Raw genomic sequence first — 17409 nt, 5'->3', positions numbered from 1 at the left:
ACATTTAAAGAGAAAAGCATCCAATTGGCTCTTTATTGGAATTCTTAAATACACAATCTGGTTGTCCAACAGCCTTCCTGCTTTCAGAAAGTCTTTTCAATGGATACTGACACATTCCACATAGATTTTGAAAGCTCTGTTTTTCAGATCAACTTTTCTGACACCTGTGTTAGCATCTTTCATGTTTGCTTACATTGTATTAGTCATGTGGGCCAAGGCTGTTTTAAATGACCCATTCTTTCCCCTTTGAAGAATCGTTTTGCATTGAGATTTATCCCAGTGTTCACTTGAATGCAGAGCTGCAAGATAGCTATGGCTACAAGACTGTCCTGTAGCGGTTTCGTGAGCACTGGACTCAACTGAAGAGCTCAGATGCAGTCAAAGTTTGTCATAGCAAAGAAGCCAGACTAAATAACAGAAATGTACCATTTGGCAAAATCCTTCAGCTGTTCATAAAAGTCAGACACAATACTTAATGTTTTGATCAGAAACTCTGCTTATGCCTTTGACTTGGCATCCTTTATGACCTTTAAATTGCATTTTAATGCATTTCAATTACGGAGGCAGGACAACTACCTGGGCAGATGGACCAAGGTCATTACCAATTTACTAACACTTCTACTTTTGCTGAAGCTGCTCTATTTTCTATGGCTTTAGAATAAAATACTATTTTTTATTCTTCTGAAAGTGATTTAGCTTAATTTTAGGTTGGACTGGATGAGCTTGGAGGTCTCTTCCAACCTGGCTGATTCTATGAAATGATCAGTTTGTAATCTGCTGCTACTACAATCCGGAGTGGCTTCTACCTGGTAAGCGTGGGTCCAGCCTTTTGAGCCTTCTTTCATAGTCAATCATGCAACTTTTGTTTCAGCCTGAACACTTAAGTCTACAGTGAAGAGTCGTAAGCTGAGTGAAAGTTGATTTGCAGCTTACTTAGAGCTGTAATCGTCCTAATACTGAACATTTTTATTGTCTTACATCTTGAATATATAAGCAGACTTAATTTTATGCCTCCATCAAGCTTCACAGAACATTAAATACAAGTGCTGTCAGTAGCTAACTCCTTTGATGAAGGCAGTAGCACATAAAGTGGAACTGAATTATTAATGAAATTGCTCCTGCAGAACTCACAGGATGGTAGAAACTCTGTAAAAAGTGCTGAGCAAATGTTAACATTTCCTAACAAAATAACCTCTATATTTGATTTGTGGAGCTCTAATCAGACTGTAATTCTGAATCATCTATAAATTGTCATGGGAACAAATTGTGTCATCTTTCAAGACCCATACAAATTTGGCAAAGTCTTAGTGTAATTAACTTCAGTGACTAAAATGGTTATAAAGTGTCCTTGGGTAAGCACAGCTCTGCCACCATCTCAGTTTCAAGAGACCTGATGGATCAGCACTTTTGTAAGAGAAGTACAGGAAGGTTACTGTAGCCAAATCTTTACAGTTGTCTTATGTACTACTGTCCCTGCACTCAAAAGGAATCCTAGCTGTGGTATGAAACACCATTGACAGTGGGAAGATACAAAAAAAAAGCACAGTGAAAGCAGGAGAAAAAATCCCCAATCCCCACCCTTAATGCTTCACAGTCACACTGAAGAGTCAGCATTAGGATGTGTCACAGAATCAACCAGGTTAGAAGAGACCTCCAAGTTCATCCAGTCCAACCTATCACCCAGCCCTATCCAATCAACCAGACCATGGCACTAAGTGCCTCATCCAGGCCTCTCTCTTCTAACCTGGTTGATTCTATGATACGATTCTCTAAGCAGACATCAGCACTGTTTTCTTTTCACAGCCTATGATCTAATTTCTCTGATTAAAATATTCCACTTAGCTTCAAACCAGTACAAGTCCCTACCTTAAATGGACTCAGCAGCCTGGCCCATGGCATGCTGGTGCAGAGTAGGGTATTCCACGTTAAGGAGATTTTTTTCTCCACATGGTTTTACATGGTAAGTCCAGATTGCTGAGCAGCCACCCACAACTAATGGTCACCTTTCCTCAATTCTCTTTAATACTTAATTCTGCACGTTAGCATTTTAACCCAAGTCTGTGCAGAAGGAGCCCATATGTTGAGAAGATAAAATGGAAAGCTTGATAAAAAACAGCCTCCCTGTGTCAAGGAGAACTCTTAAACTGAAATATTGAAAACATTAAGGGCTGGCACTGAAATACAGTTCCAACATCAAAGTGCTTACAGACCCCACATACAGTGCAATAAAATGTTCCTCTTGTCAGGATGACCATGTCAGTAACTCCAGTTTAAGAACATCATGTCAGGAGTCAGACATATAAAACTTAGCATCACACCAATTGAGACAGAGCACACAGATGGACAATGAACATGTACATCACTTGGCAGAAAGAAGACTGAAATTTGGTTTCAAAGGCAAATGCAAGGATCTTAGAAAAGAGGAAGTGCAGGCACAAAGTGCAATGCAGGAGAACACTATAACAGAGCAGTGGAAAGAGACAGAAAGGCGAAGCAGTTAACACATAGGACAGGAGATGCAAATGGAACAAAAACAGTGGACATCATCGATGCTCATGCAAATGGTGTGACACAGGGCAGGGTTAGCCTTGGAAGCTGTGGCATAGCTGGTAAGAAGAAAGAAACAGTCCAGCACTCAAAGGTATTTTTAATAGTTTGATCCATGTTTTGAGGAAATTGAAGAATCGATTTCAAATTAATATTTAGCATGTAAAGTACATTTTAGTCATAGAATCATAAAAGCATAGAATCAACCAGGTTTGAAGACACCTCCAAGATCATCCAGGACAACCTAGCACCCAGCCCTAGCCAGTCAACCAGACCATGGCACTAAGTGCCTCATCCAGGCTTTGCTTCAACACCTCCAGGGACAGCAACTCCACCACCTCCCTGGGCAGCCCATTCCAATGCCAATCACTCTCTCTGACAACAACTTCCTCCTAACATCCAGCCTGTACTTCCCCTGACACAACTTGAGACTGTGTCCACTTCTTCTGTTGCTGGTTGCCTGGAAGAAGAGCCCAACTCCACCTGGCTACAGCCTCCCTTCAGGTAATTGTACACAGCAATGAGCTCTGCCCTGACCCTCCTCTTCTGCAGGCTGCACACCCCCAGCTCCCACAGCCTCTCCTCACAGGGCTGTGCTCCAGGCCCCTCAACAGCTTTGGCGCCCTCCTGTGGACACCTTCCAGCACCTCAACATCTCTCTTGAATTGAGGAGTCCAGAACTGGACACAGCACTCAAGGTGGGGCCTGAGCAGTGCTGAGGAAGCTCTGCACCTTGCCAGAACTGACAAGCAGATTCTTTTACATTCTCCTACAGCACATATGAAAACAGCTTCCCAATATAACAGTATTCCTACTCCCAGAGTTTATTAGCTTTTCATAGCATTCACTTCCTTTGCCAAGCGTAAGAGCCACAATCTAAAAATTGCCTCCTCCACCTTCCCAGATCCTGAACAGAATTTCATTCATGGATTTCCTACCTTGTGACTCCCTGCAAGGAGTTTGGGGCCAGGTTGGAGTTGGGCTTTTCTGCCAAGGAACCAGTGGCAGCACAAGAGGAAATTACTTCCATTTGTTCCAGAGGTTTAGGTTGGATATGAGGGACAATTTCTTCCCCCAGAAGGGGGCCAGGCTGCCCAAGATGGTGGTGGAATCCCCATCCCTGGAGATGTTTCAAAGCTGTATTGGTGTGGTGCTGAAGGCCATGGTTTGGTGGTGCCCTGGCAGTGCTGGGTTAAGGGTTGGACTCCATCATCTTCAGGTTCTTTTACAACCTTAAAGCATTTCCACGTTTCTCTGACCATTCTGGGCATTTACTCCTGTGGTCCAGAAAAATGCATCTTTTTCATTTCTGATTTCAAGAGTAACAGAGCTCTGAGTGTTGATGCTGAGCAAAGCCTTTGTTTACTTTAGGCAGTCTGTCTTATGACTTCCATGGGTGTAGTTACCATTCTGCATCCAGCTGTCCAAACATTGCTCTAGCTTTGAAGACAGGAAAAATCCAAAAGCTCATGTCCTCTTTCCAGTGGCAAGAAGCACCTGTTCTTCTATTGAATTACAAGATACCAAACCCAATAAAAATCACACCATTTTAAACATCACTGCATTAGAACCAGAGGATGGTTTTAGCATGTAAAAACCAGATGATCTCAAAATCCTGAAGCAAACCCTCCTATTACTATACAGACTTCAGGCACAAGAAGAGAGTAACGTTAAAGTTATATAAGTGATAATGCAATGAAGGGGATTAGAAGATGGTCAAAACAGAAATAGTGCTCAGATTTCACATTTACTGAGATGCTGGTAATAATAAATATTAAATTATATAAACATTCTGCCTTTTCTGTGCCCTGCCTCAAAGTTTCTCACAAAACAGCTGAGGCTCTTTCATAAAATCTTTTCAAAGGAAAGTTCTATTTAAGTGAGGAGGTACAATTTAGACCAAAAAAACCCCTGTGTATCTATCTTCTAGGAGGTGATAGCTAACATTTATTAATTCAGTCCAGTTCAGGTCTCCACAATTCAAGAGAGATGTTGAGGTGCTGGAACATGTCCAGAGAAGGGCAACAAAGCTGGTGAGGGGCCTGGAGCACAGCCCTGTGAGGTGAGGCTGAGGGAGCTGGGGGTGTGCAGCCTGCAGCAGAGGAGGCTCAGGGCAGACCTCATTGCTGTCTACAACTACCTGAAGGGAGGCTGTAGCCAGGTTGGAGTTGGAATCTTCTTCCAGGCAACCAGCAACAGAAGAAGGGGACACAGTCTCAAGTCGTGCCAGGGGAGGTCTAGGCTGGATGTTAGGAGGAAGAGAGTGATTGGCATTGGAATGGGCTGCCCAGGGAGGTGGTGGAGTTGCTGTCCCTGGAGGTGTTGAAGCAAAGCCTGGATGAGGCACTTAGTGCCATGGTTTAGTTGGCTGGCTAGGGCTGGGTGCTAGGTTGGACTGGATGAGCTTGGAGTTCTGTTTCAACCTGCTTGATTCTGTCATTCTATAAATCAAAAGTGTACTGTTTAGTTTATTTTAAGCTCTTAATTTGATTTTTATTAAGCAACCCAAGAATTGAAAGGTAGTGCACACACACATCAGAGCTGTTAAGAACGTTGTTTCAAAAGACTTTAGTCAAACTTAGTAAAGACTACTTTCTTCAGTAATGAGTGGATCAGATGTGAACAGTTTAATGTGGTCTATGAATGAAATTGGCTTGTGGAAACAGAAGTTCAGCTAGAAAGCTGAATCTCAGCCTTTTGCTTCCAAAAGACCATGTCAGACAGAAGGTCTGTGGCCACTAGAGAACTGTGTTTACAATAAATTGATAAATATTACTGCATTGATAAATATTACTGCATTGATAAATATTACTGCATTGATAAATATTACTGCATTGATAAATATTACTGCAGCTAGTCAGTTATATGACTGGAATGACAAACTTCACAGGATATTGGTAGTTAAATTGCCTCACTGAACAGAAATTATGTGGATTTGAGAGGATTATAAAAAGGATAAATTATCCCAGCTGTTCTCATTCTCTTATGGCACTTTGATTAAAATATTTATCAGAGGCAGTGCTGTCTTCATGCTTAGTTTACACAGACACTTTACAGCCACATGTAACCATAGAGCTCCTAATGAGTGGGTAAACAGTATCCAGCAAATACAGATTTTTTTTTTTCTTCAGGAAAAAGGATTTCAGGAATCAAATTAAGGGCTGCTGGTTTTAAAGATGACCTAAACTCTCTCTCTATATATATCTATATATATATAATGGGTAAATAGACATGCAGCTCACGTCTGTCTCATTTGAGAAGCAAGATACTGCACTGACTGTTAGTTACTATGAACTCACTATGTCAAGCTTTTTATTACTTTACTTCATCTATTTAAATTGAAAGTTTTATTAACAACATTACAGGTGAATTACTGAAAAAGGGGCAAAAACAGAAGTGAGAGAGATCCTACTGCTCTGATTTTCAGCACTTGCACACACAGAAAGAAAAAAGGGCAATGCCTTGTGATGCTATATACAGCTGCATTTCTTCCCTTACACTAGTCTCTGCATCATAGAATTGAATCATAGAATCAACCAGGTTGGGAGAAACCTCCAAGCTCATCCAGTCCAACCTAGCACCCAGCCCCAGCCAATCAACCAGACCATGGCACTAAGTGCCCCATCCAGTCTTGTCTTGAACACGCCCAGCGACTCCATCACCTCCCTGGGCAGCCCATTCCAGTGCCAATCACTCTCTCTGACAACAACTTCCTCCTAACATCCAGTCTAGACCTCCCCTGGCACAACTTGAGACTGTGTCCCCTTGTTCTGTTGCTGGCTGCCCGGGAGGAGAGACCAACCCTTTCAGGAGGCTGTACACAGCAATGAGGTGAAACTGTACTTTGCATTTTTATCAGATAACAAAGACCAGAAAAAAGCAGCAGCTGGACCAGACAAGAGCTTTTTTATCTACTTTTTCTCTTATGAGTGAAATTGCATTACCATCTACCAGCTATTGTTGTAGGGAATAGCCTAGGGCTGCTCTCTGGTTAAAGGAAAGTCTACCTGGTATTAACCAGTGCTACCTGGAATGAGATCTGTGCTGCTTAGAAGCTAAATGGAATATTTTAATGAGAAAAATTAGATTATAGGCTGTGAAAAGAAAACAACTATGTCTGTTTCACTCGCAGGTTTGCTAAGATGTACAAAAACAAGAACACCAACTTAGATAAGACACTGTCTCTCCCTAGCTTCTGCTGTATTAACTGCTTCTGCCTGGCCCTGTATGTAACCCAACTAATCACTTCCGTCCAACCCCTCTTGCCAATTCTTCCAACTCACCTTGCAGTAAGGCAGACTCTGGGATAAGGCAGAGGGGTGGAAAGAAGGTGGAAGGGTGGTTGGGAGCCCCTCCTGGGCACTTAGGCTGCTGGGAGGGCTGCTGTGTTTCCGCATTATTTTTACCATGTATATTCCTGCATGTAGCTGTAAATATTTGTAATATATTGTAAGTAACTGCTTGTATCTTGTGCTAAGCTGTGAATACAAAGCTCCAGTCCTTACCTCCCAGCTGGCTGAGTCTAGTCTGGGTGCATTCATTATGTGTGAGGGCACAAATTAAGCACTGAAAGAACAAAAATAAGCTACTTACCCATTAGAGGAGAAAACCTCTGCCAAACTCAAACATTTGAGTTTGAAATAGACGAGTTAGTGCCATGGTCTAGTTGATTGGACAGGGCTGGGTGCTAAGTTGGACTGGCTGAGCCTGGAGGTCTCTTCCAACCTGGTTGATTCTATGATTCTAAAACCGGATTGATGGCAAGGATGGAAGTAGATTCAGGAGGTGGTTGGTCCACTATGTGGTTGGCTGGCCATGTGGCAAAGCAGCTGGAACAGGGTGGTGCTGTCAGGCAAAGCAGGTTAGAGAGAAAGAGGAAGTTCCTCTGCTTTTATAGAGCTCCAAAGAGGAAGTGGGAGTGGGCTAACCACTGCACCTGGGATCAGGCTCAAGACCACATCCTAGGAGGAGTCAGAAGGACCTGGAGTCAGGTTCAGACCACCTGCCAGTAGGGGTTAACCCCTAACACTAGGCTATATACTTTCAATCTTTCCTGTGATAACTATGCTAATGATTTTCATGTATAAACACACCAAGCTTTGATTATAGTTCAGAGAACATGGATCTCATTAATAGAAATACATTGTGGGTTGGTTTTTTTTTAAATGCCTTACTTCTGAGTATCTTGTCTGGATGCTTGTGGGAGGAACACGCCAAGGAAGCTGTCCAACGTCCTTTGCCGAGACATCTTAATGGGACATTTTAATGCAGTTCATGCAGTGATGGCACCTTACACACCAAAACTGCTTCTGCTGCATCAACAAGTATCATAGAATCAAGAATCAACCAGGTTGGAAGAGACCCTCTCTATCTAATAAGCATTGGAGGTTGTCCTTGCCACTAATATATTTAAAGATGCATTTTTTATTCTCCTTAACAGCAGTGGCAGCCTAAGTTCTAAATGGCCTTTTGCCTCTCTAATTTTTTTCCTACAAGACTTAGCAACATCCTTGAACTCTTCCAGGGACACCTCCCCTCTTTTCCAAAGGTGATACACCTCTTTTTTATCTTTAACTCCTTTAGCAGCTCCTTACCCATCCAGTCTGGATGCCTCCCTCGTCGGCTCATCTTCTGGTACAATGGCACAGCTGCTCCTGTGCCTTCAGGAGTTCTTTCTTGTATGCCCAGCCTTCCTGGACTCCTTTGTTTTTAAGGGCTGTTTCCCAAGGAACTTTCTGAGTTAGTTCCTTAAAGAAGCCTAATTCTGCCCTTTGGAATTCCAGTGTGGAGGTTTTTAGCTACAGTTTTCAGCTGCCTTCTGGTAAAGAAAGCAGCACTTGGATACCAGTTAGCACTATGATGCTGATAAATCTGCTGGTTCATCAAAGGGGCCTGGAGGAAAGCTGGGCCCTGCAGCAGAGCCAGCAGACTGATTTTACCCCTCAAAATACTCACTAATGAATGATCCCAGCTCCTCTGCTTTGAGACTCAAGCCTGTCCAGCTTTGCAACATGTTCAAGTTCTCTGTTTCTTTAAAAACCTGATGACTTCATGAACATTATCTTTCCAGCAGGCACAGATCTGGCTGCTGCTGTGTTATCCTAAGGCAGGCTGCAGCAGCAAATGCTCATGAACACATGCAGCTGATGATCTTTCCTTGATCTACTACACATGCACCTGATGTCAGTACAGGCTTTCTGACCCGGTCACTGCTTGTGTTCTGGCATTTTGAAGCTACTGTTAAACTGACTTTTGCATTTGGAGGGACAACAGCTGCCTCTGAGAAGCATTACCACTTCCTATTCTAATTAAGTATTTCTATTCAGACAGCAACAAAAGAACACATATTCCAGCCAGAAAATTAGCAAAGGGAAGATAATGACATATAGGAACCAGAGAGAGCAAAGTGAACTTCAGACCTGGTAATTCTTTCCACATCAAATGATCATTTCATGTCTTAAGCAGGTAAGAAATCATCCAGTGATGGAATCAGAGTTAAAGGCACACAGTGGAAAAAAATCACCAGATTATGAGATAGCAAGAAACTAACTATAGAAACATTTATATGACACTATATGCACATACCTGGACCAATATTTCATCTTGCCTCTTCTGCAGAGCTACTAGAACCTGGTATCTTTTGCTACAGACTGGATATGATCAGCTGTAAAACACTGAATTAACTCTCAGTAGTTCAAGAGGCAAAGATTGCTGAAGGACTTGAGTCAAGGAGGGCTACAGGTGACCTTTTTTTTTTTTCCAATCTACTGTCTTCATCTAGGACTCAGGAGATTTCTGTAATGCTGACCAAAGCTCTCTCCCTTTGAAGAATCTAGTGACAAAGCTGCAGGAAGACATACTCGAACATAACATGCACAAGGAGGTTGCAACAGGAACCCACTGAAAAGTACTGGATTCAACACAAGGTATTCAGAAATTTGTATGCAGCAGAGAAATGTTCTGACCCCAAATACACTGACATATTAACTGTGTAACTTTGGACAAACACAGCCAAATTTGCATGAAGTTTCTGTGTGTGGTTTTTCATAACCCAACCACTCCTTCCTCCACACACGTAAGAAAGAGAACCTTTTACCATTGCTCCCGACACAAGAAGGATAGGGAAGTGTTAAGAGTGAGGCCAGAGGAGGCCACAAAGATGCTCAGAGGGCTGCGGCAGCCCTGCTATGAGGACAGGCTACAAGAGTTGGGTAGTTGGGGCTCTGCAGCCTGCAAAAGAGAAGGCTTTGAGGACACCTCGCAGTGATCTTGCAGATCTGAAGGGGGCTACAGGAAGGCTGGGGAGGGACTACTGACAAGGTCTTGTAATGACAGAACAAAGGGTAATGAGTTTAAACTGGCAGAGGGGAGATTCAAAGATGTTAGGTAAGGGTTCTTTGCAGTGAGGGTGGTGAGACACTGGCACAGGTTGCCCAGGGAGGTTGCGGCTGCTCCCTCACTGGAGGTGTTTAAGGCCAGGTTGGATGAGGCTTTGAGCAACCTGTTCTAGTGGGAGGTGTCCCTGCCTATAGCAGGGGGTTGGAACTGGATGATCCTTGAAGCCCCTTCCAACCTAAACCATTCTATGACTCTATATATACACACACACACATAGGTATAGTCCTTGCCCCAGAGCTTAGACTTTTATTTTTCACTGTAAAAAGTCAAAGTCTAAATGAAATGTAAACCTGGGGCAAACACATTTGTGGGAATCCAATGTAAGAACAATAACTAGCAGTGTATGAGCACTTGGCCTTCATTGCCACAGCTTCAGAATGCCTCCCATGGCAGGAGGAAAAGATAGTGGGACTTGTGGGGAAGACAGTGGGAAAAACAAGACATGATGTATGTTGCAGACTGGGCTGTGTTTGCCTAAATTATGCTAATGCATTGTTTGTATGATGGGACAAAAGGAGTCACCAAGTCCTCTGTCCTGCATGAGTGTTTCACTTGCACTGGCCTGGGATAAAGAGCTCCTGCTTCAATGCAAAGCATGGCATTGCACTGGTCAGATTCCTGCCAGCAAAACACATTTCCCTGGACACTACCTGACAGGCCAGGAAAACTAACTGGGTTTTGACTGCTTTTATCTCCTCCTGCTCTGGTTTCCAGGAAAGACTTTTCTAGATTAGGATGAGTCTAACACAAGACACTGGCCAAAACCAGTCCATCTGAATTGAAAGAGTGCCCACTGCCTGTCAGGAAGAGGAAAATTCAGGATCATTACCTTTGTCTTTATGCTATTCCTAGAAGTGCAGGTAACTGCTGCAAATCCAGTTGTCTGCATCCAGGCCAAAGCAATCGCTCTTTATGCGAAGGTGGCTCCCAAGAAGCCAGAAAGGCAGAGCTTGCCAAGGTGGAGGGAACGTAGTGTTGCCACTGTTCTGGCTGATGGATCACACAGCTCTTTCAAACTTGCTTCTTACTCATTTCTCATACACTGCAGCCCTAACAGAGGAGCTTTCACAGTGCTTGCTTCCCATAAAGATATAGATCAATGTGACAAGCTTCAGGAACAACCTGTTAGCACTGTCCTTGTGTTTGCAGACTGTGATGGAGAAATGGCCTCAAGCTTTTGAAGAGAAACAAGAAGTGCCTCTTCAAAGAGCTAAGCTATTTCAATGCCCAAGGTTAATTTCTGGTTAGGGACATTCACAACACTGTGTGCAAAGTGAACAGGAAAAGGCCTTCAGTTTGCAGCTGTGCTATTTCCACTCCACCCACCAGTGGAAAAAGGGGTGTGAGGAGTCTCCACAAAGGACTGAAAATCCTTCAGGTCCTTTTACATGGCTCTAGCAAGAAAAAGAAAAAAAGAATAAAAAGAAGCTTTACAATACAGACCTGCACATGACCTTCTGCAAAGCTTTGATCCTGCTAAGAAACAAGAACCTAATAACCCCAACGGGTTTGCTGGAGCTCTTCCAGCTGCTGTGGTGCCATGATAAGCTGCTTTGGAAAGTGAGCTGTGTCCAGTTCTGGGCCCCTCAATTCAAGAGAGATGTTGAGGTGCTGGAAGGTATCCAGAGAAGGGTGACAAAGCTGGTGAGAGGCCTGGAACACAAACCCTATGAGGAGAGGCTGGGGAAGTTTAGCCTGGAGGAGACTCTAGAGAGCTCATAGAATCAACCTGCAGAAGAGGAGGCTCAGGGGTGACCTCATTGCTCTGTACAATTACCTGAAGGGAGGTTGTAGCCAGGTGGGGTTGGGCTCTTCTCCCACGCAACCAGCAACAGAAGAAGGGGACACAGTCTCAAGTTGTGCCAGGGGAAGTACAGGCTGGATGTTAGGAGGAAGTTGTTGTCAGAGAGAGTGATTGGCATTGGAATGGGCTGCCCAGGGAGGTGGTGGAGTCACCATCCTTGGAGCTGTTCAAGCAAAGCCTGGATGAGGCACTTAGTGCCATGGTCTGTTTGACTGGACAGGGCTGGGTGCTAGGTTGGACTGGATGAGCTTGGAGGTCTCTTCCAACCTGGTTTAGTCTACGATTCTAATAGTCTTGCAGCTTTAACAGGTCTATTTACTGACCTTTAGTACTGGGTTTTCAGCAGAGACAAGACTCAGGAGGACTTGCTCCCACTAGCTGCAAGTCTAGTGACAAAATAGAACAGCAATGTATCAGGTTAGGAACTTTCCCTTGCCCCCCCCCCCCACTATTGGAATTCACCAGCCTAGCTCAGATGGTTTGGAAGTAAGATGAAGCTATGTTTACAGCGTGACAATATTTCCAGTCATATATACACAATGTATTTACAATTAGAAATAATACAGAAATCCAAACTCCCTCCCTGACAAAAGAAACTGCCCAGAAGGGCTCAAAACCACCCCCTTATTTTCTATCTCTATCTCCCAGACAGACAAAGCAAGCATCAAAGCTTATGTGGTTTTCTTTCAGTAAAGATTAATGGAAAGATATTAGAGCAGAGCTAAGAGGAAATGATTAGATCCAGCAACACAGAACAGACTGAGAAAGATTATTTACATTTTAGCTTTTTGTCCCTCTCAGCAAACCAATGAGTGATAGAGACCTCATCATTCTTTTGTTTTCACAACCAATGATCTAATTTCTCTCATTAAAATATTCCAATTACCCTCAAATCAGCACACTGTTTCCAGAAAGTGAGGCTGCCCCACTGCATGGACTTTGCCAGCAATCACCTATGTGCATGCTGAGCTGATTTCTGATGAACAGGTGGGTACCAGCACATTAGGAAACTGCTGACACAGACTACTATTGAAATACAGACCTAGTGCTGCAAGATCAATGTGCTCATTGCCTGAGGCTTTTCTCATTCCTGTCCTGAAGATGTACTTCGATCACCTTAATAGAAGAGCTGACCTTAAAAGAACAGAAACTGCTATGAAAGACAGCGGCAGACACACAAAAGTTTTCCATGCAGCAGTGTTACTCAGACAGCTGCTCATGATGAGCATCAGCACTCTCATCCAGTCAGCAGCACCTGCTCCCCATCACCTTCCTGGAGGATGCATAACACAGCAGCACCATGGAATAATTTTGAACAGGAACCTGAACAACAAGAAGCCTTTGACCAGATAAAATGAGAAGTAGTCCATGGGCTCTGTGGCCTGCCTGAAATGGACCAGACATGCTAGTGAAAATGGTCCAAGCTGGAGCCCATGATAGAAAGCTCCAGGAGAGACAGAGAAATCATAGAATCAACCAGGTTGATTCAGCACTGACCAGTGCCAAGTACGGGGGGCGGAATAACCTCCCTTGTCCTGCTGGCCACACTGTTCCTGATCCAGCCCAGGATGCCGTTGGCTCTCCTGCCCACCTGGGCACACTGCTGGCTCATGTTCAGCTACTCTCTACCAGCACCCACAGGTCCCTTTCTGCCTGGCTGCTCTCCAGCCACTCTGTCCCCAGCCTGTAGTGCTGCTTGGGGTTGTTGTGGCCAAAGTGTAAAACCCTGCACTTGGCCTTGTTCAATCTCATCCCATTGGCCTCTTCCCACCCATTCAGCCTGTCCAGGTCCCTCTGCAGGGCTCTCCTACCCTCCAGCAGATCCACAGCTGCTCCTACCTTGGTGTCATCTGCAAACTTAATGATGCTGGACTCAATCTCCTGCTCCAGATCTTCAATAAAGATACTGAACAGGACTGTGCCCAGCACTGATCCCTGGGGAACACCACTCATGACAGCTGCCAACTGGATGTGGCACCATTCACCACCACTCTCTGGTTCCAGCCCTCCAGCTAGTCGCGAAGTCACCCACTTCAATTGTGGAATCAGGGATACAAAGTCTCAGAGGTCAACTACACTCCAGCAAGAAAAGAAAATTCTGAAAGCATCTGAGCTGCTTCTGAGGTGATTTGAACTGACTCACCACTCCTTCTAGCACCCAGATTGCCAGTCCTGAGCTGAATGTTTAAAGGGAAAGGTACATGTCCACACCGTGCAACCAATGGTACTCGAAGTGGATGGCACTGATAACTCAGCAAGTTCATATGAGGTGTTCAAAGCCAGGTTGGATGAGGCCTTGAGCAACCTGTTCTAGTGGGAAGTGTCCCTGCCTATGGCAGGGGGTTGGAACTGGGTGATCCTTGAGGTCCCTCCCAACCTAAACCATTCTATGATCCTATGAAGTTGGAAATGTACCCTGGGGCTACACAGAGTTCTGGAAGTTAGATGAAATTATATGTACCAAAGTGGAGTAGAGACAGAAGTGCAAAAGGAAATAAACAAGGCAAATTTACACAGATTTACAGTTCAATAAACAGCACAACTCCACTTTAGACAACGCTTCAACTCTCTCTTCTGCCACACTGGACACAAAGAGGTCCAGAGGGCCCTGCTGTCTCTACCTCCCTCAGCCTGAACTTTCACCAGTGAAAACAAGTCAGCAAACAGGGTCAGAGAGAGGCAAGCAGCAAGCAAGAAGCAGCAAAAAGAAGTGATGGAGCACTCTGTGTTCCTAATCTACAGAGAAATTTGCAGAACCAATGAAATGAAATAAATTTATTTCTGTTATTTTTGTGTAGCCTCCTAGAAAAATTTGTCCATCCCCTTAACTGAATTCTCTGGAAAGATCTAGGCCTTATTCACAATAAGCATAACCTCAGAACAGTAACAGACGTGAAATACATGGAAAAAACCCAACAGCATAAAGCAGAAAAACACACCCAGCAGCTACCCCACACCCACATGTGCTGCCACCATCCCTGCAGAAAAGAGCCAACACCCAAGAGCCTGGAACACAGAAGTCTCCAACTTTACAATCTGAACTTCAAGCCCCACAACACTTTGCTCCAATTAGCACTTGGATTTTTTTGCAGTCAGAATCATAGAATCAACCAGGTTGCAAGAGACCTCCAAGCTCATCCAGTCCAACCCAGCACCCAGCCCACTAAACCATGGCACTAAGTGCCTCATCCAGGCTTTGCTTCAACACCTCCAGGGACAGCGACTCCACCACCTCCCTGGGCAGCCCATTCCAATGCCAATCACTCTCTCTGCCAACAACTTCCTCCTAACATCCAGCCTAGACCTCCCCTGCCACAACTTCAGACTGTGTCCCCACTGTCTGTTGGTTGCCTGGCAGAAGAGACCAACCCTACCTGGCTACAGCTTCCCTTCAGGTAGTTGCAGACAGCAATGAGGTCTGCCCTGAGCCTCCTCTTCTGCAGGCTGCACACCCCCAGCTCCCTCAGCCTCTCCTCACAGGGCTGTGCTCCAGGCCCCTCACCAGCTTCATTGCCCTTCTCTGGACATGTTCCAATACCTCAACATGTCTCTTGAATTGTGGAGCCCAGAACTGGCCACGCTGGCATGACGGCAGCATGGCAAGAATAACAGCAGCAGACTGAACTCAAGCCATGACAAAGACCTCATTAGAACTAATAGCTGATAGGATCAGCAAAAGCTTTTGTGCTGTATTGTGCAGGCACAACTGCAATATTCAAATCAGATTAAAAGGATGGAGCATTAGATCAGAATTAGAGAATTTGATACCCATTTCTGGCTCTACAACAGTTTTGGCAGGATAGAGCAGACAAACCACTCACCTCTGTGTGATATTTTCTGATAGAAAGTTTTCTACAGGAGTAGGAAAACTAAGAAAATTCATGGTAGGTAATAGCTGCAAAATGCAGCAACTTAATGGGCTAAATGCTCTCAGCCTTTCAAATAAATGAAGCTGGTGGCCAGAGCCCACCTTCAGTTTCTGATCTCATGAATTGATTCATCAGACTGAAAATTCTGAAACATTTCTGGTGAAGCAAAATTTGCAGGTTATAGTTGTAATTAAAGACAAAACAAAACATAAAAACCCCAAAACAAAACCCAAACAACTCCTACTGCTCTTAAAATAGCACCAGTAATCAACTGAGAAACTATGCACTTTGGAAAGAGAAGTTTTACATTGGCACACCGAAAGGAATAAATTTCCCCTATGGCCTCTGCAAGGCCATTTGGGTGCTTCTGATATGATTACTCCCACCTTCAACATCCTATTTTCTTTCCTTGTTTCTGTCTTTCCTGAGCTGAAAACCAGCTCCAAGACATAATCCAAAAGAAATAGTACTGCTCAATTTCTAGCCCAAGCTACTGGAATCAAAATTACTATCCTGCAAAAAGTAGATTTCTTTTTAAGCCCCAGAAGCTGGAGTTGCATAAAAATGTCATCTTTTTATTGAAACTAGAGTTTACATTCAGCCTTCTCAGAATCATAGAATGATAGAATCAAGCATGTTGGAAGAGACCTCCAAGCTCATCCAGTCCAACCTAGCACCCAGCCCCAGCCAATCAACCAGACCATGGCAATAAGTGCCCCAGCCAGGCTTTTCTTGAACACCTCCAGGGATGGCATCTCCACCACTTCCCTGAGCATCTCATTCCAATGCCAATCTCTCTCTCTGCCAACAACTTCCTCCTCATATCCAGCCTAGACCTCCCCTAGCACAACTTGAGGTGCTAGAGTGAAATCTTCTCTTCCTTGCTTTGCATCAGCTTTATACCTTGGGTTCAGTAGCCTGAATATTGGATGGCCTCATTCCATTTTACCCAGCAACTTGCTAAATTCTGTAATAGGTAAGTAACTCTTACCACTCTTGAGTTCTATGGATCTAACTAGGACAAGGAGGAAAGGATGCGAGCTGCAGCACAGGAGGTTTTGGCATCTCAATCCCGAGTTTTTATGTGTTACTTTTCCTTCAGTTCCGTGTTGGGAAAACCGCCAAGTTAACCTGCTGGTTCAGTCGGACATGTCTTGTTCTGAATCAAACCACCACACCACGGAAGGGAGCTGTGCAGAAGCACTTCTAGCAGAACTGCAATCCATGAGAAAGACTCACAATTGAGAAGTTGTGAAGAACTGTCTCCCATGGGAGGGACCTCACAGTGTGTGCTAGTTTGAGGCAAATTGGAACATTTTAATGGGAGAAATTAGATTACAGGCTGTGAAAAGAAAACAGTGGTGATGGCTGCTGCACTCATAGGCTTGCTGAGATGGATAAAAACAAGCACACAAACATAGGTAAGACAGTGTGTGTGTGTGTGTGTGTGTGTGTGTCTCTGTGTCGGTGCTTTCTTCCTTGTGACCTCTGCTGTGTAACCCAATTAATTCTGCTTCTAACCCCCTTGCCAATCCTCACAGCTCACCTTGCACGTAAGCCAAACTCTGGGATAAGGTAGAAGGGCAGAAAGAAGGTGGAAATGTGGTTGGGAGCCCCTCCTGGGGACTCTGGTTTCTGGGAGGGCTGCTGTGTTTCTGTATTACCTTTAACTTGGCTATTTCTGTCTATAGCTGTAAATACTGTAAATATCTGCTTGTATATTGTGCTAAGCTGTGAATATAAAGTTTCATACCTTAACTCCCAGCTGGCTGAGTCTAGTCTGGCTGATTT

General features: G+C 44.2%; 1 protein-coding gene and 1 long non-coding RNA gene across 8 annotated transcripts in view; one reads left to right on the top strand and one right to left on the bottom strand.

Annotated features, from left to right (window-relative positions):
- Positions 1 to 17409, bottom strand: part of HHAT (hedgehog acyltransferase) — a 215459-nt gene that overhangs the window by 66480 nt on the left and 131570 nt on the right. The window contains exon 16 of one of the 7 annotated variants that reach the window (XR_010307048.1): positions 7141 to 7392. The exons of 2 other annotated variants lie outside the window; for them this stretch is intronic. Coding sequence is in view for 4 of the 5 variants with exons in the window: in XM_064164438.1 (XP_064020508.1) it covers positions 3950 to 3987 (38 nt within the window). In the remaining variant the exon portion in view is untranslated. Of the gene's footprint in view, positions 1 to 3253; positions 3988 to 4923; positions 4989 to 7140; positions 7509 to 10928; positions 10996 to 17409 lie in introns of those variants that run through there. 4 more of the 7 variants (XM_064164438.1, XM_064164442.1, XM_064164437.1 and 1 more) reach the window with 4 other exon arrangements.
- On the top strand, positions 347 to 16862 carry LOC135186595 (uncharacterized). The gene is made up of 3 exons (XR_010307049.1): positions 347 to 809; positions 9329 to 9473; positions 16721 to 16862. It is a non-coding gene; the product is annotated as an uncharacterized LOC135186595 (long non-coding RNA).

This window comes from Pogoniulus pusillus, chromosome 25, assembly GCF_015220805.1.
Source record: "Pogoniulus pusillus isolate bPogPus1 chromosome 25, bPogPus1.pri, whole genome shotgun sequence".
Lineage (NCBI taxonomy): Eukaryota > Metazoa > Chordata > Aves > Piciformes > Lybiidae > Pogoniulus > Pogoniulus pusillus.
Note: the sequence above shows the minus strand (reverse complement) of the source record. Positions and strands in the feature narration are given on the sequence as shown.